This window comes from Teleopsis dalmanni, chromosome 2, assembly GCF_002237135.1.
Source record: "Teleopsis dalmanni isolate 2A chromosome 2, ASM223713v2, whole genome shotgun sequence".
NCBI lineage: Eukaryota > Metazoa > Arthropoda > Insecta > Diptera > Diopsidae > Teleopsis > Teleopsis dalmanni.
This window is the reverse complement of record NC_051847.1, coordinates 223,718,745-223,741,596: the sequence shown is the minus strand read 5'-3', so window position 1 is coordinate 223,741,596 and position 22,852 is coordinate 223,718,745. Positions and strand designations below refer to the sequence as shown.

The 22,852-nt window shown below is 31.5% G+C and overlaps 1 protein-coding gene across 1 annotated transcript; it reads right to left on the bottom strand.

The window, feature by feature from the left end:
- Window positions 1-10,383: 10,383 nt before the first annotated feature.
- On the bottom strand, window positions 10,384-22,766 carry LOC119680645. Its single transcript, XM_038093569.1, has 15 exons — window positions 22,596-22,766; window positions 17,244-17,828; window positions 17,060-17,190; window positions 15,892-16,134; window positions 15,427-15,590; window positions 15,071-15,366; window positions 14,857-15,013; window positions 14,598-14,780; window positions 14,226-14,537; window positions 13,751-13,916; window positions 13,465-13,691; window positions 13,088-13,409; window positions 12,738-12,999; window positions 12,561-12,681; window positions 10,384-12,503 (listed from the first exon to the last, which is right to left on the bottom strand). Exons 2-15 carry the CDS (start codon window positions 17,799-17,801, stop codon window positions 10,459-10,461), a joined length of 5,187 nt encoding a protein of 1,728 aa, XP_037949497.1. The 5' UTR covers window positions 17,802-17,828; window positions 22,596-22,766; the 3' UTR covers window positions 10,384-10,458.
- Between the last annotated feature and the right edge of the window lie 86 nt (window positions 22,767-22,852).

The window sequence follows — 22,852 nt, the reverse complement described above, 5'->3', positions numbered from 1 at the left end:
CCTACTTTGATTTGTATACTGTGTGGCTAATTGAGTCTCAGTCGTGCGAAATATTTTGGTACACCATAACGGTACGTTCGGCTTGTATTTGGAAATCGGATCCTTAACTTCATCTTGACCAGCCAATAAACTACATTAACGATTGAGCAAAATATTACTATAAATTATTTTCGTCTGTTTACTGTAGCAAAACTAAATGAATTTGTCGTCGAACCAGTTCTCCTCATTATTAATGGATTTTGATAACTAAAACTGTGATCGTTCTAATCCGGTTAACTATTTGAGATCATTTGGCGCTACTTTTTGCTACTTCAAGATCTCAGCAGTTTATACTTTTGCACTAATTTCCTTTTTTTTTTTTTTGTTGCATCTAGTCAAGTATAATGTTCTTCCGTTTCCATGAGTATTTCCTTAAATAAACAAATTAAATACAGAATTTACTTATTTGTTTGATTTTGCTCATTCAGGTACACAGTTTCTTTCTCTTATTAATTTGGGTTTACTCGAAGTGCACAAAGAAAGAATTGAGGACCTCACACAAATTTGAGTGCCTTTTTATTGCTTTCTTGGGCGTGACCCCAGTGATTTGGTGTCGCTAATTACAGAGTCGAATTTTACGCTTGTGCTTTATTACTTAATTGCAGGAAACTACAAAGCAAATATTTACTAATCCGTACTCGCAGCTAAAAGTGCGTACAGAATCCATCATAATCACTAATTTCAATAGCTTGTACTTTTTCTTGTGATTAGTTCAAGATTTTCCTTAAAGAAAATAGCATAATGTAAGTAAGGATACTGTCATTGATATTTAAAAAATATATTTTGAACTAAAAGTTCCTAATGAAATATACTAAAGATTTTTATTAAAAAATGTGTTGTTTAGAAGGCAATATAAATATATTGGAGACTTTGTGTAAGAAATCCTAAAGGAGATCTAAAATTGCTGTGTTAATTTTTACACAATATAAAATGTGTTATTATCGAAAGCATGAAAAATATGTTGTAAATTTATGCCATATCATTCCATATATTGTATAACAGAATCTTTTAAACAAAGAAGTAATATTTTTAATATTGACTTTCCAGAAACCAACAGACAGATAAACACAAATTTATAATTTACTCGATTTGAACAATCGAACTGATTAAGTACATACTTGATCCACACTTTTTTAGTAAATATTTCCGAATTATCGATAAGGGTATCATATATTTAGTTTAAGATTTGCTATTTTACAAATTGGATCATTTAATATATATCACGGGTTCGTGTTCTAGTTTGAACGGGATATGATTATGCATAAGACAGTATGTAAATATCTTAAGCCTATACCATATCAAGATCATGATGAGTGATACTTTAGCACATCTTTCTTGAAGTGAACCTTTTCTTTCATGTTGACTATCACGTCGACGTAACAAAACATCATGGGTCTAGAGAGGAAAACTCGATAAAACCCGTAATCTCCGGTGTCCTGTTACTTGCAGTCGACCCGTGCCGATGAGATGAATAGCACTATGTTAGTGTGTCTTTAAAGAAAGACCTCTGAATAACTGGCGCCCTTCGGTTGTAATTTAGTCTTGTCCGGGTATAGCGGATCACTATATATTAGTGGATATATCACGAAACAAAATTGTCGAATCAGTAGCAAATTGGGAAAAATTAATAAATAATTTTTAGAAAACCATTGCAGATACAAAAAGTTACATTTGATGCAAAGATGTAGTAGGCCCTTACTTCATTGATAATAATAAAGATATATATTTTTAAATTAATCTTAAAAATTCTTACACGGTACATAGGGTTGTTACAAATAATATCCATAGAGCTCTGGCCATATAACAATAGTTTATCTTAATTTTCCATTAAGCTCATCTCTACTTCGATTTAAACCCTCAACGACTTTTGCAGCCTTGGGTATTATAGTCAAGAATTTGATCAGTGATAACTTAAACTGGTCTTCAAAAAATGTGACCAAGTCACTGATAATTTTGAGTCATCATCTCCTGAGTAATTGGAAGTTAAGTGATTCTTAATTATAATGAGGTATTTCATATAGTATTAGGACTGAATACTCGCAGTATAAACAATGAAAGCTGTTGACAAAACCTTGTAAAATTCGGACGTTACTGGTGGTGGTTGCCGATAGAGTTGGTGTTTATCAGTACACCTACGGTTCACAAAACTCTAGTCTGAACCGATTCTTAGGAATTCAACCATGTCATCAATGCGAAAAACATCAAAACAAATACATGTACCGCAAAGAACGATTCGATTTAGGCTAAATAGTAGATGTACGAAAAGAAAACAATCTATGGGTAATGTTGATGAAAATTATTAAGTGAATAATGGTCTCCAAATAAAAACTGATTAACTATTTCTTTAAATAGAGATATGAAACCGCATTTCAAATATTACCTTTTTTCTATATATTGACAAGTAACCTTTTACAATCTAAAATTCGATATAACATACGCATTTATATAGGAAAAAAATACTTGATATTTTTAAAACACAAATTGCCTTATCATTAATTTTTCAAATTAATTCTTATATTATCCCATAAAAGCTAAATTTGAAATCTTAAGAGTTTTTCGAAAGAGGATTGACGCATTGCAATAACTGTCAAGAAACCATATAAAAATAAAATATCAATTGATTTCGCATTATCCTTAAAGAATTCGAAAAACGACCACCATCAACTATTTCTCAAGATGAACAGTACCAAGTCAAGATACAACTTTGAGGATCTCATCAAAGTCATTAGGGCAGTCCAAAATATTTTATTAATATTTTCATATGCAGTACATTAATAGCATATTATTGTATAGTATGTATAGTGCTTGTTTATTATGTTAGGGGCGTGTTATGCCTGTCAACATTTAATGCCGGTGGTCGTCAAATTGTATAAATTTTATAAAAAAAAAAAGCAAAACTTCATTGCAATGGATTCACAACAATACGATCATCACACGGTCATTTTACTTAGAACAATACACACACACAATGGGAATGCCTTTTGATCCTTATTCCATAATCTGTAGTCCTTACTGTAAGTTACTTCCATTTAACAATAGAATTGTGCATAAATGAAACAAAATGAGCATAGGAGCATAATATGCTGTGCAGGATATTACCGCACATTATCACACGAAAGTCCTTGCTTCAACGTGTCTAAAAAACCACTTCATCGATGTGGTTATTGTTCTTGTTTTTTAAAATTTCCAAATTTTTTATTGCTGCTCTAACGATAGGATTGATTCATTACTTCATTTTGCCAATGTATCCAAAACCACAAAACACATTCTTTTGATTTCATGTGAACCAAAACAAATTTTATTGCTTAATTCTTTTAATAAACTCTTTGTGTTCTTCCCCGCAGCCGCTATTTATAAAGTATTGCACATTAATTCCAATGGTGGAATATAAAAAAAAGAAACTAACTTCACCAAATACCTATGATTGCCTATGAACTGCGGTTCATGTTTGAATTGAATCCTTTGCAGGACACTGCGCTGTGCTGGAAAATTTTAAATATTTAAAAATTATAATAACAAAGAATATCATTATTTATTTCTCTATTTAATATAATTAATTTCTGAAATGCACATAAATATTCGTATTTTTAATTTATTATTAGAGTTATGGTTCATTAAACTCAACTATTAAATTGTAAAATTAATTTAAAATAATCAAATGTATTCCTGATATCATCTTACTATATATATTTAAGTTCATTTAAGTTGACTGAAGGAATCTTAAAGACGCATCATTTGCGTACTAAGGAGCGTTGACCATTTACAGTTGAGTTTTAACTGAAATATCTGAAGCATTTGAGCAAAGAGTTCATATCTGATTCGATTACACTTTTATACAAAAAGTATCTCTTTTTCAAGGATGAGGAAGATTGCTAGTTCAATAGCCAAAATAGTCAATTGTCAAAACATGCTACAAAATTAAAATCTATCTAGGTTTTTAAAAAATAGGTGAGTGAAAATTGACAGTTGACAACACCATTAATTAGTTTTTAGTAACAGTGGTTTCTGACTAGATCAGTTTCAATTTGTGTAGAGTAAACACATTCTGCAGATAGATGGTTTCCAAAAAATTAATCATTTTTCATTAGAATTGTTCATTTAAGTATTGTCGGGTTTTGAAAGTAGTTGCTTATAAGTTATTATACTTTAAAAAAAATCGAAATATTTTTAATATAATTTCTGACTCTGAGCTTTAAATTTGGCAGGATATGAGTTTGATTCCTGGTACTTGCAGTCTCAAAAAATTATTTACGAATAATTACCAAAATACAAGAAATATTTCTAAGACCACTGACGATGGGTATTTGGCAATACTCGCAACAGCTATATAGTCAGCCAAAAATTTAATTGATTAAAATAATATAAAATTAATTTTGTTCGAAAAGACTCTTTATAATTTCTAGAAAACATTAATTTTACTACAATTAATTGTTTTTATTAATGAATGTAAATCCATATAAATATTTAGGTTAGAAGACAGAGTACCATCATTCTCGAATATCATTAAATGAAGTTGTGGTTCGGATGTTTAGACACTATTTTCTAACCTAAAATAATAATATAATATATATATATAAATAATATCCAGTTATTATAGTTAACTGGATCCAGTTAGTAATGTTCCTAAAAATGTGATAGAGAAGAGATCTACAAAAAATCGTACATAAAGTTATAGTATAGGTACTTGTAAATCAAGCATTGTGTAAAAGCATTTTATAGTTATAAGTTGTAAAAAACTATACGCTGGATATGTGTGGATGTGGAAATATATAAAGTGTTCTTTTTCGGCTAAGAGTTGTCATTCATAAGCGACAATAAAAGGTAAAGCAAACTGCCAGTTGCGTGCACTTGCCAACCGCAAAGTTTCGGAAAGACACTATAATTTTGCTCGAAGTACGACAATCCTTTTGCCTTATTGCATGCACGCAGCTGATTCATTATTTATGCATACAAAATAAATTTAAAATTCATTGAGCTGCTCACTTGACTTAAAATTGAAGGGAAAAGTGAATAATAAAATTGCTAACTGCATCGAAAACAGAACATTCATTTCATAGGAAGGGGGGTCCAAAAGTTGAGAGAATGCATTTTTGACTTTTATTTGACAAGTTTTTGATTGATTTTACAGCTGGCATGAATGAGCAGGACATATTATCATATAATTTCTAAACTTAAATACATGATTTAAATGAATTTATAATATAATACTTAAAACGGTATATATTCGAATAAAAATATCTTATATTATAATATATACATATAATATGAATATCAGTTAGAAGTCAGGTTATCATCGAGGCACGTGGCAGTCACACTTTGCAATTTTGTTCATGTTGACCCAGGCAATTCTAACTTCTACGATTCTGCACAGATGTACGATGTCCGTACTGACATACAAATATGCACACAACATTTAAATTTTATTGCCAGCAACAACTGAAAGCAACAACAATTGTGGCAACAGTAATGACAACAGCATGTTGCTACAATAGGGGGAACGACATTATGTATAGGAGATAATAAGAAAAGACGAAGAATTTTCAAATTTCTTTTAAACATTATATATCGTATTTCCATACAAAAAGTATCTTAACAATTACTTTTTGTTTTTGTTCAACTATTTTCAAGAAACTACACTTTTGGATGGCAATATCGGTTTATATTGTCGCGTCTCTTAAAAGTTTTAGCATTAAAAATGTTTATAAAAAAAACGGACTTTTTTTACTTTTAAAAGTTTCTCACATTCGAATTCATCTGTTATTGTACAAACTGTCAGAACATACATATAGCCAAACCTCCGCCTCTACTTGAATGTATGGGAGATTTATTTATTGGAAGATTTATTTATTGTGGCAAAATAACACAGATCCTCTCTTTATTGCAAAATATGATTTCATGACCACGCTCAAAACAATTTCTAATCAACAGCAGATTTTCTCTATTGTGATGTTAAGGAATTTTATAATTTAACATACCTATACCCATCTATAAGTCTAAAACTATTAGTAAGTACCATAAATACATATGTAAGAAATAATAAAACAGACGAGTATAAATGTAAACACGAATATTTGAAAATAGGACTAGATAAAGCAACTAAAATAATCAACTTCTTATATGAATATAATAGAAATTATTTCTTCTTTCTTACAAGACTACTACACTCTTTCAAATCTTGTGACAATGTTTTCCATGTTATGGAAGCAAAGTATTAACAAATCAGCAACCCACTGTTCTTTTTCTATCTGGAGTTACGAATATACGAACATAACCTTACTAAATTCAAAAAGATTTAAATTATTTATACAATTTATTTTTAATTAAATTTCTGTCGGTATTAACTTTATTTACTTAAATCAGTTAGAAATTCAATTAGAAATTAGAAATTTATCTATGTGTTATTTATAGCGACCATATAAGTCAATATTGCCTACTGAATTTGTCGTTTGAATTTGGAGGTATCTTTTGTTATGTACTCAAAAACTAAACTGAATTGGAAATGTTTGCTACCATATGTTGAATTGCTCGAACTATTGCAGTTATGCTATGTATACTGTGTAATATATTTATATATATATATGTATAATATGCAGATACATTATTTTTAGTATTGTTAAAGATTGCAACTTAGATCATTATTGCAACAAAGTTCAGATAAATTAATTTTTTATGCTAAAATGTAAATTAAAAATAAAGAAACCGTGTTTTGCATAACTGTTCCTTAGAAATGCCTTGCATGAGACTAAATTGCTCCTTTATTTATTTAATATTGTTTTAATTATGCTGACCTTTCAAGTGGCTGTACTCCCTCGACCAAGCTGAAGACAGCATTTACGTATGATTTCATAACTCATCAGTGGCATTAGCTCTATAAGCTTATAAACTTATTGCGGGAGCAAGCAAAGACCATTTCTTGTTTCGATGACTGATGGAGCACGTATGCTTAAAATCGGTATTCTCCAAGTTTTTAATGTCATTTCATTATTAAATTTTGATTGATGTAACTTTAATTGGCACGCTACTGAATATGGCAGCAAGTTGCTCTACTTTGCTGTTTTTGGTATACCAGAAATGCATCCTGTGGCCTGAAAACGTATCCAGTCTATGCTATAATTTTTATGTAATTATGTAATATAGGATTGGTTTTTTATACACTAAAGTTCGGAATAAATATGTAAGTTTACACTCAACAGGCAACGGGCACGCTTTCATCATTGATTGTAATAATTTTTTATCAATTTTTTTATTTGTATCTCAGCTCTTCAATTTTGGCCAACTGTTAGTTTCAAAACATAAGCATAATTTTTTCTATAAACAAAAATAATGAAACCAAAAAGAAAAAAACGCCAAATACTACAAATTGAACGGAATTATTGGGACGCAGGACTCAAGTCAAAACTGCAACATATGCTAGAAGGATCACAAACGGAGGCGCACGCCGTCATCTGGTGCTACTTTGTCTTAAAAATGGTATATCCTTATTTTTTGTTAGTTGTGTGTTGCCCTTACTGACATGTACTTGTGCATGTATGCTTCAAGGAAATAAACACCAGTGCAGTTCAGTAATTTTGGCTTCCGATCAAGCGACAGAAGAAAAGGAGCAAAGTAGGAAGCGCAAGTTCTCAAAATTGAAAATGAGGAGATAACGCTCCAAAAAAACAAAAATGTAATGAAGTAGTCAAATAAAAACGTAGAAGATATTTTATTTTAAAGGAACCTTTTAAAAGTAAATATCTGTACAATTTTTTAAATCATATTATATGCCTTTCTGGGATACATAGTTTAAAGAAATTACAAAGAAGAAGAGTATGCCTAAGAGCAGTACTTACTTTTTTTAATCTATATAGAAATTCAAATACTAAACGAAAGATCTATACGAATAAAAAATAATGACTTTTAGCAACTGATAGCAAAAACTAAAAAAAAAGCAAGATGGAAGATGGAAACTTTCACGAAACACGCTTAGGGCTTTCTAAAATGGTTAGGCCTAAATAAGGGAAGAACTTAAATATTAGTGCTCAAATTTCATTGAAACTACGTTACATATAAACTAGTGCAAAAGGCCTTATATATAAAACAAATTTAACGTTGTCTTTATGATTATATACCGAGAGTGAGAGTTGATGACATTGCGATTAATTGAGAGGACAGTATTAAATACCTAGAAATCACGTTTGATAAGCGGTTTACTTGGCACAAGCACATACAAGTCGAAAGAAATAGTTGCGAAAAAACACTGCAATGCTAACAACCACTTTTCAAACACAACAACCTTAGCGCAAAGAACAGAAAGCTGATATACAGTCAGATAATTAGATAATTAGACCAGTACTACTTTATGGGTGTGTCGCTGCCGACTTTACTACCCTGAAACTACAAGTTGCTCAAAGTCAGGCTCTTCGAAAGCTCTCCCAAGTGCCATGGTACATCCGCACGAATGACATGCTAAGAGACCTTAGAATAGATCTGGTCAAAAAATTCATAAGGGACAGAAGCTATATGCGAAAACGGACAGGCTGCCCTACTTTGTATACCCTAATCTTAGAGTAATCACGGGGCTGTACGCATATCTTAGATCAGTCATTGAATAATCACGAAGCTTATGAGGAATACACAAATTAGTCAGTGAGATGGGTAGGACTCTGCAGAAATTCCCCAGCTATCAAAGAGTAAAAGTGCCCAGATCCACTTACTCGGAAAAGGCTCAACATAGTAATAATGAGTATATATATACATGTTCCCATATAATAAATATTACAATTCATAAAAAATCATTAGAACTATTGCTAATAGTTAATACTAATGACTACAGTTATTTTACAAATATCATAATTTCAATATATGTATTAGTATTTTTTTATTAATCTTAATAAAGTTTAAGTTTAAGTGTCTATGTCTACCTTAGATTTTGTCGTGAACACGTGTTTGAAATGATCCTGCGCGCGTGATGTGCCAGATGGTCAGGAAAACGTATTAAAATTTTGAAAATTGCTATTTTCGTTGTGAATGCTTTGATGTTTAATCCGAAGCAAAAGGCACATTCAGGTACATTATTATTAATGACCATTAAATGAAATAAATTAATTTAAACTAACGATCAAAAAAAGGTTAATATTGAATATCGTTTGAACTAAGTGTAAGTATCAATTTATGTAAGTATACCAATCTATTAACACAGATATTTATGTATATGAATATATGATATATACATGAAAGATTCTCGACACGACGATATTAAAATCTACACTACAAATATTTGGACTGAAAATCCGAATATTTTTTTATTTAACTTCCAATAGTATGTGTACATCTGTCAATATATGATAATACATATACAGTACTCAATACATTTTCTCGCAATAATGGATTATGGTACAATCCATTATATATTAATCAGTTTCAATATAACACTTTCTAGATAAATCTATTGGCTTTGTTCTTTTCAGTCGATGTAGTTTTTCGGGTTCTCTTGTTTGGTTATTGCGAAAATCCCAACAAGAAGGCAGATAGCGTGCTATAGGTTAGATTAAGTTCGATTGAAAACGCCCCTAGACTAGACCTGGAGAACCACATTAAAGGTAGAATTTCCAAACATTTTGTGCGTAAACAACGTCGCTATGACAAGGCGCGCACATTCGAATAAAACAGAACCAACCTAAAAATTTGACAGCCTTATCAGGGCAGTACGAAAACGAGCCATAAAGAAATTAAATCTTTTTTTAACCAATGATGGGCCCTGACACATGAGGTACAGAGCAGTGTCCCTCTCATCTACAAATCTACAGTACCTGATACCATAGTACTGAGTTGGTCCGCTTTAGTTGCAATAGCTGACTTGCCAGAATCCTGTCCAATTTGCACCAGGTGAGTTTTGGGATCTGAAAAGAATCTTCATTTAACGTGGCTATCTTTGCCAATATTGTTCCATATTATTAAACTTAATACCTGTATAAATGCTTCAGAATGATTAACTTTTCGGAAGAGTTTAACAAACTCACTTTTATTATACGTATAATATAAAAATATTAATATTAAATAAAAAAACATTAAACATTGTACAAAAAGTTAATACATACAAAAAATAGCAAATAGATATATAATTCTACATAAATGACTAGATTTTGAGCATATCATTAAAACTTTAAATATTATTTCGTATTTCTGTCAAATTTGTGTTTTAAATATTGTTGATTGAAAAACATTATCTATTGTATTAGAAACTGGTAGGCAGTCTAAACTAATTTCTAATCGCAAACTAAATTATTTGCAGCGCGATAATACCTATCCATATATTACACATATCTAAGAAATATATATATACCTACATATCGTTTATATCGACTGTATAAATTATTTTTACAAGTTTTTTATTTCTTTCTTACAAAAATGTTCTTATGAGTTTTTGACTACCTATAATGACTAGACACAACTTTCCTTTTGGGGTTTAACATATTGTTCACTTTGTGATTTATTTAAACGTTCATTTTCACGCCTTTGATGGGGCATTAAAGCTGTGGCCGAAATAGCTTGTGGTGAAGATTGTGATTTAATAACACATTCTCCTGGTTTCGCATTGGTACTAATCATCTGTGGTATTGCTATGCCATCAGCCAATAACGTTTGGCGACATAAAGCTGAAAGCGCACTACTGGATCCATTGCCAGTTGATGGTTCCTTCTTACCTTTTACCCGTCGAAACTTAGAAGCGAGCGTAGCAAAACCAAGTTTACTAGAAATTTTTCCTGAGCGGCTGACAGATGAATGTCGTGGTAATGAGTCATAACCAAGAAAATCCTGATCTGTACCAGCATCCGATAATGTCGTTGTTTCTGCTGTTATTGTATCGACGCTTAGACTTTTACCAAGATTATTTTCATCTCCAGTCGCAGAACTTAAACTGTGATCACTGCGTCTGTACTGTTCCCAAGTATCGTTACGCACAATTTCATCACGACGCTTATAATGTGGTGTGACACGTGGTACGGTACCTTGCAGAAAGTCCTCTTTTGCTTTTTGTAAGCGCTGTGCACGCTCTGACAAAGGCGTATGTGGTCGATTTATTTGCTCCAAAAGTGGAGTTGTTGGCTCCGAACAGATTGTTGTTGGATACTCAAATGTTACGGGATTTATTGTTGGCGTTAAAGACTTTCGTTCTGGTGTGCGACAGTCAGTTAAAGTGCCATTATTGATTTTGGTTGGTGTTAGTAGATTTATTTGATCCACAGCTGTACCGGAATTAGATTTAGAAAACTTAGTTTCAATTCTTTTAATTGTACCGCCATTATTATGCCTGGCATGAAGTAAAGCAAATTTATCTGAGTTCTTCTTATAAAGATGAGGTTTTCGCACTGTATTAATCGTAAGCTTTAATACATCTTTAGGAAGTCCAATATAACTTTTGTTTATAACTCTAAAACTATCGGAAGCCAATGGCGGGCGGACCTTGCTTTTCGATTTAGATTTTTGATTTCTCACATCTTCATTGCTGTAATATTTGACTTCATCGTCATTTTCTTTCGCTCCGATTTCTATTAGACTAAGGGATTTACGCAGTAGCAGACGCGGTTGTATGGTTTCAAAATTGTTTGACTCACTCCCTTTACCAATTGTACCGATCAGTTCTTTGTCACTCTGATGCTCTGCACGATTAATGTCAATATTATTTTTGTCAGATTGAGAAGGATTGTCGATATCCTCCGATATAACTGCTATACCATCGATGGTGTTCGGTAAATTGTCGATTGTCGTAAATATTTTTCTCTTGGTTTGTACGAATATGTTTGTGTTTGAATTATGGATATCCTTTTCACCTTCCATTTGCTTTGGGTGCAGTGAATAGGGTTCCATTAAAGTGGGTATAGCGACATTATAGTTACATTTTTCAGTATCTAAGACGTTTTGAAGTTGCTCGATTGGCTTACCAGGTTTTACTTTTAGAACATAAACCATATCGTCTGCAATGGGATTACAATTTTGTTCATCAATTTTTCTACTATCTTCATCTAGGGACCTTTGTTTCAAACGAAAGTTTTTCCGCTTTAGACGACGGGGTGTGTCGGCAATATTCTGCGTCTCATTATCACTGCTATCACTTTCGGTTTTGCTGTTTTGACGTGAACCCATTTTACGCAAACGTAGTTTTTTTTTCACTGCGACACTCGAACTACTGGGAGTAGTTATTACATTACCATTGCTGTGACTGTTACTGTTATTGTTACTGTTGATGTTGCTGTTGTGACTGTTGTTGGAAACAGAATTTTCAGCTACATTACGTAGAGAACGAATGCTATTCATTTGATCGATTTTTGATGTTTCTGCACTACACATTGTTACAACTGAAGGTTCTTGACCTGGATTACTAGAATCGAGAACAAAAACTGCATGAATCGGAGCGTTATGTCCATCATCAGATGTTATATTTATATCTGGTACTATGTCTTTAGGATAGCGTTTAATGCCAACAGCTGTGATAATAATATGGTTATATCGAATTTTGAATAAAAATTTCTACAAAGAATTACTTATGTTTTGATGCAGCATTTCCAAGGATTCATGCAAACCTCTTATTTCTTCCTTGTATGTGATAAAGCGTTCTTCCATAATTTCCTGACAACATGCTTCATTCAATGGGGACTTTTCACTCTACAAAACATATAAGTTGTTAAAAAATTCTTACATATATATAGGTAATGCTTTACCAGCTCACTCAAGCGCCCTAGTTCGATTTGGACGTCGGATATCGCATTCAAAACACTTGACTTCATCAGATTCTCAGTATAATATGGATACACACTGCGGATGTACAGAAGTGAACATTTACATTTTTGTAGTTCTGTTAATTCACCGGTCCCATGTGCTGCTTCTTCTAAGTGAGCGATTATTTCATCTGTGCGTTTCAGAGCAGCCAGCAAAGGCGCTAAATTTGTATGAGATTCGTAGCTTTGAATACGTTTTGTGTTACTGTTGTTAATACAAAATTGAAATCAGGTTACAAATACTTTTGGAAATAACTTATGTAATTATAATAATAACAAAAGATTTTAATTACCAATAATCATTGCACGCCACTTCTTCATACTTATACACAGGGGTCTGATGTTCCACTAAAGTGTTGGCAGTTATCAACGGTGAAGCTGTTTCCACTATATGATCTTCAACTTCAACCATAACTGCTTCAGGTTCTTCGAACTTTTTAAATTCAGATTCTAGTAATTGACCTGAACTACTTATACCGCTTTCCATTTCCTTAAGATCATTGACATCGTTGAGTGATAGACTTGAGGCTTGTTGTGAAATAATCGGCAAATTCATATTGGGCGCAATACTATCCAGTGAAAGTGAACGACTTAGTGTAGGAGAGTTTTCAGCAACTATTTGAAATAAATTTTATTAATACAATCGATGTCGGGGATTATTAATTCTTACTATTATGAGTTTCCTTTGTGATTCTGCCAACATCAATCGGACAATATCCGGGATGTAAAAGTGCAAATGTTGAAGCTTCTGGTCCAATACCACGCGCTTTCTCCCATTCATATAACTTGCGTGTGAACTTTCTCGATATTCCTTCAAATTTCATAACACCTGCTGAAGTCTTAACCTCAATCTTCTTAGCGGGATGATCATTCACAATTGCTTTAAGTTTTGCCAACCTTATTGACAGATACATATGTTAATGCTTCCTACTATATAATTAAATCAATACTCTTACTTTTCTGATTTGTCCTTCTCATGTGTTTTATGCTTATCCGTACGTTTATCTTTTTCTGCACTTGTTCCACGATCTTCATCTGTAACTTTTCGATAGCCAATATCAACTTTAGTAAGTCGTTTAAGAGAATCATTACCACCGCTACGCTTTATTTTGTTCCATTGTTCTGAAATTAAGTTTCAAATATTATAGAAGAGATCTACAACACGTCTACAGGATTAACTCTATAGATATATGTTTTAATAAAAACAATTACCGCAACATTAATGATAAACTCTAAGTTAGTGAAAATATAAGATTTGTGAAAGAAGCTATGTAAATATTCGTTACTCTTATGTACAGCTTTTATTATTTTTAAAAACAACGAGAATAATTTCATTGCCTCTTGCTAAATTGCAAAATCGTCCATAATATGTACCATATATGTATATATTACATAAGAATTTAAATAATTTATGGATTTATTTCTTCATACCTAATTTCTTTTGAAAATCTTCTGGTAAATCTTTTTGATCAGGCATCGGAGTTAAACCTTGGCCCTCTAATTTAATTTGACCTGTTTTCCATAAGTTCCAATCTATTTTCGGGATTTGTGTTGGTGAAGTCGGGGGTTGATGTTGTGCATGAGAGCCACCAACTGAGATTTGTTTTTTTACCCGCCACTTACGTAATTTCTTCTTAAAATCGGGTGTTAAGTTTTCCTCCAATAACTTCGCTGATAAATTTGAACTTATTACTTGATTGGGAGAATGTTCTTCTGATATTGAAGGACTGATCAGTGTTAAAGCTAGAAATTGAAAACATTTTGTGGAATATGTTTCTTTGAAAAATATTTATGAAAATATACCTCGACAGGTATTTGGATTTGATTTCAACTTTTCCCATTCTCTTCGCTTAGTTTCAAATTCCATATCCAACTTGGCACGCAATGTTTGATATTTAAGGTTGATTTCATCTTGTTGTTGTTGGAAAGTTTTTCTGCTAGGTGTGACGGGTTCAGAAAAATCACCACTTGATAAATCTTCACTCTCTTAAAAATGCAATCATTTCATATATAGTTTTAATATATTTCAATTTGTTAAGCATTGGCTAAGTAATTAACTTACCAAATCCTACAAAAAAATCGGAGTGTCGAGACGGGCTACTAGGCACGGAAGAATTGCCAGGAGAATGAACTTTTCTATTACGGTTTAAGGATTGTGTGCCTTCTTTTGGACTTCTCAGTGAATTTGGTGAGTAGTAAGAATCTACATCACTTAAGTCCTGAAATCAATATATTCGAGATTTTCTTTTCGAAAGTTAGTTTTGCGACTATATTACCTGTTTTAAATTAAGATTGAGTGGACTTGGAGGTAGCTTAGCTTTCTTTCTAGTTGTTGGAATTTTTATGTCCACAGCGACATCTTCAGGTAAAACTTCGATTTCTGGAACTGCTTTTGCTTTTCGTAAAGATTTATTAGAATTTGATTTTGGAAACACTAGGTTACGAATGTTTGACTCATTCTTGCCAATTTTTTGACTATCACTTTCACCATATGATTCCGATTTTTGATATTCGAATGCAATTAGTTCACCATCGTCTCCTGTTGTGACATTACTTTTGGTAGAATCTCGTCCTTTAAATAATATAATTTTTTTGCTACTCTAAAAATACAAATACAAACAGAAATACTTACTGATTGTGTTCCCACTGCAACTGTTTTCTATATCGTCCATTGAACTTGCTGAACTAATTGTGCCTGGTGTGCCAGTTTCGCTTAGTATATGCCCAGAAGATGAACTCATTATGCTATCAGCAGAGCTGCTGCCGCCACATTGATTTGTTGGTACCCGTAAATATCTAAGAAAAATATAATTGATAATGATTATATTTCATTTCATTTTATTTTATTTTATTTTATTTTATTTTATTTTATTTTATTTTATTTAAGAAAATACGAATTTATTAATAACATTTATTTTTAATTGACGGAATTAATGACAGTATATATGAAGTTATAATAATATATAAAAATTAATCTTCAAAGTAAGAAAGAGATAAGAGTTCGTTAATTTTTTTAAAAAATAATTTCATCACCAATAATTACAATGGTTATGGTCATATTGATTTATTCAATTTCACATTTAGAACAAATTTTTACCTTGCAACTTCATGATTAATGGGCAATAGTCCAACATTATTGGTGCTTTCTTTATTGCTCTCCATTAATGCAGGAACATTGGCTCGCTCCCATTTAAAAGCTGCCTTTACTTTAGTCCACTTCGAAACTTTTGATTTACCATCACTGTAGGTACTTTGACGACGAAGTAAACGTTGTCTGGAATTCACATTTTTGGTCTCGTGCTCGTCTAATAAAGCGACCGACTTGCTGCGTTCTCGTTGTCTGTAAATAATAAATCATTATATGTGATTATTACAAAAGTTTGCTCTACTAAATATATATATATGTATATATAACATAGATGTACCAAAATAAAATATTTAAGGGACTAGAAAGTAATGGCAGCTAAGACCTTCGACTCTTGGAATATATTAATTACAATTTAATAACATAATAATAATAACAAAAATAATAATAATGATGTTAAGATAAAGCAAACTTATATAATTAACGTTGGTACACATAAACTAAAAGAATACTAGATTGAGGCTAGATTAAATATTGTATATGTCAAGAAAGATCTAGTTATAGAACTACTATCAGGAATTGTTGAATGCGAAGTAAATCTCTTTACCCTAAACTCACAAGCAATATATGCTTATGCACTCGTATACGAATACATATAGCCAAATTAGTTAAATCAAAGTGCTAGGTAACAGCTTCAAAAATGGTTAAACGGAGTAAAGTTTCTAGCTAATAGTATCAATAGACAGAATAGGATAGACAGATGTGCTATAGCATTAAAAAAAAAACATCTGTATAAATAATTTCAATATTAAAAAATATAATAATTTTTAGGACTAATAGCCGGTGGCTTTACTATTCAAATGTTTCTATTTATGGTAGAACGTTAATAGCTGGAATTATTTGATTTGATTTAGATTGTGAAATGAAAAATTATGAATGTGATATCGCTGGGGTCTCTTCCGAGCAGTTTGATATTTAAAAGAATAATGGAACGAAAAGCAGCTAGTATAACATAATAACATAACTAACAAATAGTAGAACAACGTAAATTATGCTTGACATGGTTTGGTTGCCTATTTCCATAACGAAGTTCATTTCAAACTTAGAACAGAGGCTCTATGGCAATAGAGTTTTTATGACAATATGACAATAGTTTTTTAGTTATTAATTATACACTTACTGCTTTAAGTCTGCTTTCTTGATAGACGGATTCTTCGTTAATATGGTCTCTAATAGAGCCAAAGTGTTTTCAAAGTCTGCATCGGCTTCTGCGATGTATTTACTGTGTTTTGCGTCCTTGACTGATTGTGCCTTTAAGAAGTCAATTAGTAGTAGACATATGAATATACGCCGTAAATACATACCCTTGACATTTTCTCTTGTAGTAAATTAACATAATTTAAACATTCTTTCTGTCGATGCCATTTCCTTTCGGCATCAAGAAATTTATCCCATATTGAGTACATGCGTGATAATTGCTCAACGGCCCCATAAGCAGCTAACGCACCTGTTATGGAGTTCTCCAATCGTCGATGCAATGGTTCAATGAAATTAGTACACTCTTCACGTATTTGGTGACAGCACGCACACTTTAATACTTCATCAATATTTTGAGATGATGTGTCATGGCTCACAACATTCTGTTTGAGTTGACAGCCATGCTCTATCAGATTATTCAAGGTTTTGTTGAATTCATCCTGTCGCTTCTCAAAATCAAGTAGCTTTTCGTAAGTTACAGGTAAATCTTTTCTGATTGGTGGATACTTGAAAAAGATTTCCTCACTCTTCTCACGTAGATCTGGTGGCGGTGGCGGAGACGGTAATGACTCAGTACGGTAAAATGTTTTGGATGATCGACGCGACGGTGTGCGCGATGTGGAATGTGTCTGCACAGTTGAATAAGCTGGAGTTGATTTATCCATTTAGAAGCTTTACCCTTAATATATTACCTAAAAAATAATATTAGTATTAGTTGACGAATAGTCGATCATGACCACGTAAGTCATTCACCCTCATGGCACTAAATTTAAACACCCGAACAATCACGCAAACCTCATACCCATGTGCTAAATACTTTTCTTACATACAAAATGTCTATACAAAAGTATATATAGATATACATATAATTCATTTCATAATTTTTTTAACTCGATTAAAACATAAAATTAAACAAATTAAATTTGTTGTTGCGAAAATGTACGCAATTTGTTGAACACAAACACAAACAATTTGTACAACTTTTTCATTGCGAGTGTTCAATTATGAATTTGAATTGGGATGCTTCATTTGAAATATTGTATAAACATTAATTTTGTATACAAATTTTATGTAAACACATATATTCAATTTTTTAAAATTTTTTTTTTTATAAAAAAATTAAATTTTCTAGAGGAAACAGTGTAGAGAAAATATTAAAAAATGTCTTCATAGTAAAGAAATTTTTTTGGATCAATTTTAATGGTAAGAAAAATTTACGATTAACAAAAGCCTATATAAACAGTAGTCATAGGTACTCTTCTTCTTCTTCTTTTTTAATTGTTTATTCAAAAATTGAATCTTATAAAATCATATAAATTATAATATGTTAGAAATAATGTTTTTGAAGTTCTATCTGTCTCTAGCAATATGTAACAAGTCTCTAATCGTTCTTAACTCTGTCCAGTGTCGGATGTTCCTCAACCAAGACATTTCTTTTCTTCTCATTCTGCCGCGTTTGCTCTCGATTTTGCCTTCCACAATCAGTTGCAGCAATTCATATTTTGGACTCCGGATGATATACTATATCATAGTATATCACTCCGGATGATATGATATATGACCAATATACTTCGTGTTTCTTATTTTGATAGTTTTTAAGAGTTCTCTATCTTTTCCTAATCTTGTTAGAACTTCTTCATTTGAAATTTTGTTCGTCCAAGGAATCTTCAGAATACGCCTGTAGCACCACATTTTAAACGATGCGATTTTCTTCATTGTTAGGATTTTTAAATTTCAAGATTCTAAGACATAGTATAGAATGGATCAGACATGGGATTTAACGTAGCGGATACGTAAGTTGATGCTGATGTTGCTATTGCATACCAGTTTTATCTCTATTCAACATTTGATTTCTTGATCTGACGTCCACTCTTTATTTAGCCAGTCATAAATACTACACTGACAAATATGTTATGAAGATTATTTTTTATTTTTTTTTTAAGATTAATATCTAGTGACTAGTTAAGTCATAATAGAAATATGAAGCAAATCTATAAATGCCAGGTTTGGTGCGAGCTCCACTTTTGAACAGATTGAGAACACTGAACTAATGTAAAAAAAGGTTTACTACTACTATGTTACTGTCACGTATTATTGATTGAAGCTGATATTGAATGTAGACGTGACGGAAATATTTCTTCGCTGGCTGTAAAGCGTAGTTGACAGGATATATGGAAATAAAACGATAATCACAACGATAATACATGAACTAATGCAGATTCTAACTTTTTTTATGAAAAAATTTAACTGCGAGTTTTGTGTAAGTCCTGAATTTCTGCTGACAGCTCATAAGTCTCTCAACCCATATTAATATGCAAAAGGTTTGTGTCACTAAACCTACCTTGATTATAAATGTGAGTACCCCATTTGTAACTGTGGCAAACTATTTAAAATATGTTATTATCTCTGTTGTAATACTCGTATATGTCTACAATTTATTTTTATATTAGTATATTAACTATTTCACGCTGTCAGGTTCTTCAGAATTTATTGGAGTCATCCAATTAGACTGACGTTTTTTAACCTAAACACTGATTTCAAATGCTTTCATATAATTTCATATGCAAAGTAAATAGGAATTTTTCTATTCTGAACTAAATAAAATAGGTATTTGTGAATTACATGGGTTCGTACGATATATGTTTCAGTGATGTACTGTTCAAATTTTATTTAAATGCATGATAACGAATTTATTACATCCTAATGATTAGTTAATGGCTATCGAATCAAATGGTATATATATATATATATATATATGGGTTACATATTTAATTTTATAGTTTTAAGAATATGAAATTGGATCTAATGTATAAGTACTTATTTATAAATAATATCCCATTTAAAAAGCCCGTTTCTATGGAAATTATAAGATATAGTGGACTTATGAATTTATATAGTCGACTTCATCTGCTTGCTTTTACAAATAAAACCTTGCATAAAAATCTAAAAGATTAGGCTGATAGATTGTTAGACGGATATGTAGTTCATCTGATCAAGAATATATCATATGATTTATAGTTTCTGACATCTCGTTTATACAAACGTCATGACAAACTTATTTTTTCCTAGTGTAAACTGTATAATTGCACGGGTATAATGTTAAACAGTTTTTACTAAAAATAATTTTTACTTTGCTGAGTTGATTCATGGAGACGTGCTTTCTCTAAAATTTATAAAAATATATATTAAAATGTAGGAAATTTAATAACCGAATTATTCTTCTATTGAATAAACAATTTCTGAAAAGAGTTCAATAAAAGGAGTTTGTTACGTGACTCAAAGGCCTTTTAGACGTTTTAATAGATGTACACAAGTTTGTATCAAATATATGCAATATTTATATAATATGTAATAATAATAATGCGCAAAAATATTTCAAATACTCATTTTTAAGGCAACGGTTGAATAGCTTTCACGCTGGAGTGAAATTTATACTCATAAAAACCGTACCATTGCCTTCAATTAAAAATAAACTAAAATATATTAAAACACTTGCATTTTTTCAAAAATTTGTAAAGTCTATAATTACTTCTGATTCTGATTCTAACGGAAATTTGTGATTTCTTCCTAAAGCTCCGATTTACTATTTAGAACTGTCATTTTGGTTAACTATTCCTGTTTTGTATGGCCAAAATGAAAGCGGCAGGTTGAACTTAAATGGTTGGGTTATATATTTAAATTGATTCAATTTAGGCTAAGCTATTATAAAGCATTGAAAGTTGGACAGCAAGATCCCACATGTAGCGAAATGGTCAAATAAGAAAACTGGCGAGGTAAAGTATTATCTAACCCAATTCCTTTCTGGTCATGAATATTTTCAAAAACACCTTTTCTGCATTGCCGAAGGAAAGGATCCGTAATGTAGATACGGTAATTAAGACGAAAACAACGCTGAACATACCATCTTCAAATGCAACAGATGGAACACCGAAAAAACATCACTTGAAACAAAGTTGGTGAAATAAACGTCGAAGATAATACAACGAAGATAATGTTATCTGAAAAAAACTGGATCGGCATAGACCATATAAAAATATGGTCTTTACAATGATTAATTTCGGCAAAGAGGCAAACAAATAAACCTAAGCGAGGCCTAGACGTAGGCTAACGAAGAAAACAATTTTTAATGGGTAACTAACACAGGGACGTTCCAGGGTAGAGACGGTCTGGCACACGAGAGGGATTGCTTTTAGTTCGTGCAAATCGGGCATACCATATCCTAAACCTTTTCTCCATATACAAATTTTTCTTCCTTTCCTAACCCACAAATAGGACAATTAGTTATTCAATTGAGTTCCTAATCGTCGATATACCTAACTTCTAGACAGTATTCAGTTATAACAATAATGTAACAGTATTATAATGTTATAGTAACTAATAGAGATAACAAGTTATGGATTTATGATTTTGATATGCCATATTTTTAATAATTATCTGACTATAGGACATAAGATAAGTTGAAACTAATCAATTATATATATTTATAAATAGTCATAATTCATAGAGATAAAAACTGTTTATAAGTTTACACGTCGATATATAACATCATATATAGTTATCGCTTTAAATGTATTTAACACAATAAAGTCACAACTCACTTCGACTTCTAATGATGTCGAATAACAATAATTTTAAACGACATAATGAAAAGCTATCGATGATAAAAGAATCGATAAATATATTGCGTTCTAAATCCATGTAATCAAAGGAGAATAAAACTTACGAGTTGTAAAAATATTGTATGACGAATGATTATAAAATATTACTTAAGTGTTATTTTGAAAATCAGTTGGATATCGGCCATTGAGCAAAAAAGGACTTATCAAGAAAATGAAATCTATTAAGTAATTTTTTATTAAGTAAATACATTTTCATTGTTTAGACTTTGCAGCAAATAACACTAAAATGCCACAGCATTTTTATCAGAAATGATGCATGAAATCATTTATAATACATTATCTGCTAATTTGCACCTATTAAAAGTCTCAATACCTCTCACCCCTTCTGCATTGTAACAAATGTCTTTGGCATATAATTTATAAAAGATTTGGGTTAACTTGGGTAAAATGCTATCAAACAAAATATCGCTATTTGCTGAAGAGTCCCTCACTTTCACTCTACTTTCCTCTCCCACTTGCTGCCTGTTCCACTCTCTTTGATAGCCAATTTCAATAGTTGATTTGTACTGCCTCCATCCATCGCGGTCTCTACTGAATACACACACTTTAGTTTCCACTTTTAGAAAAACTAATCACATAAATTTTCTTTCATTTTACAGAACACACACACGTACACAGAGAAACTGAACCAAAAAAATTATAAATGAAATAAAAATGTATAGATACTTGAAACATGCATAACACAATTATTTTTAAGAAATTCGTTTATTTTAGAATTGTATTCACTTTACTTTGTATTTTTTTTAAATATGTAATAAACGCTTTTAAAAAAATAATTACTTCGATGTGATAAATTCGTTAAATAATTACGGTTTATCTAACCATGAAGAGATTGTGTAAATTCCCGAAACACTTTGCTCATAATAATATATTCTAATAACTTCTGATACGAGTACTTCACCACGCTGAAATATATCGCGATCTTTCCGATTTCAAAAGTATCCGAATTGGTGCGCTCACCATCACCGTCTCCATGGGTTTGATTTGATTTGTGTAAATTCCGTCAGATTTTCAGAGAAAGAAGTATCTTCCGAAAG

What these genes read in the sequence shown, in the direction of transcription:
- LOC119680645 (XM_038093569.1), bottom strand. Translation starts at nt 17,801, where the DNA reads ATGGATAAATCAACTCCAGCTTATTCAACTGTGCAGACACATTCCACA. An exon ending in ATTAATCATGAAGTTGCAAG is followed by an intron (nt 15,591 to 15,891) that starts GTAAAAATTTGT and finishes TATTTTTCTTAG; the next exon opens with ATATTTACGGGTACCAACAA. An exon ending in TAGGGCGCTTGAGTGAGCTG is followed by an intron (nt 12,682 to 12,737) that starts GTAAAGCATTAC and finishes TATGTTTTGTAG; the next exon opens with AGTGAAAAGTCCCCATTGAA.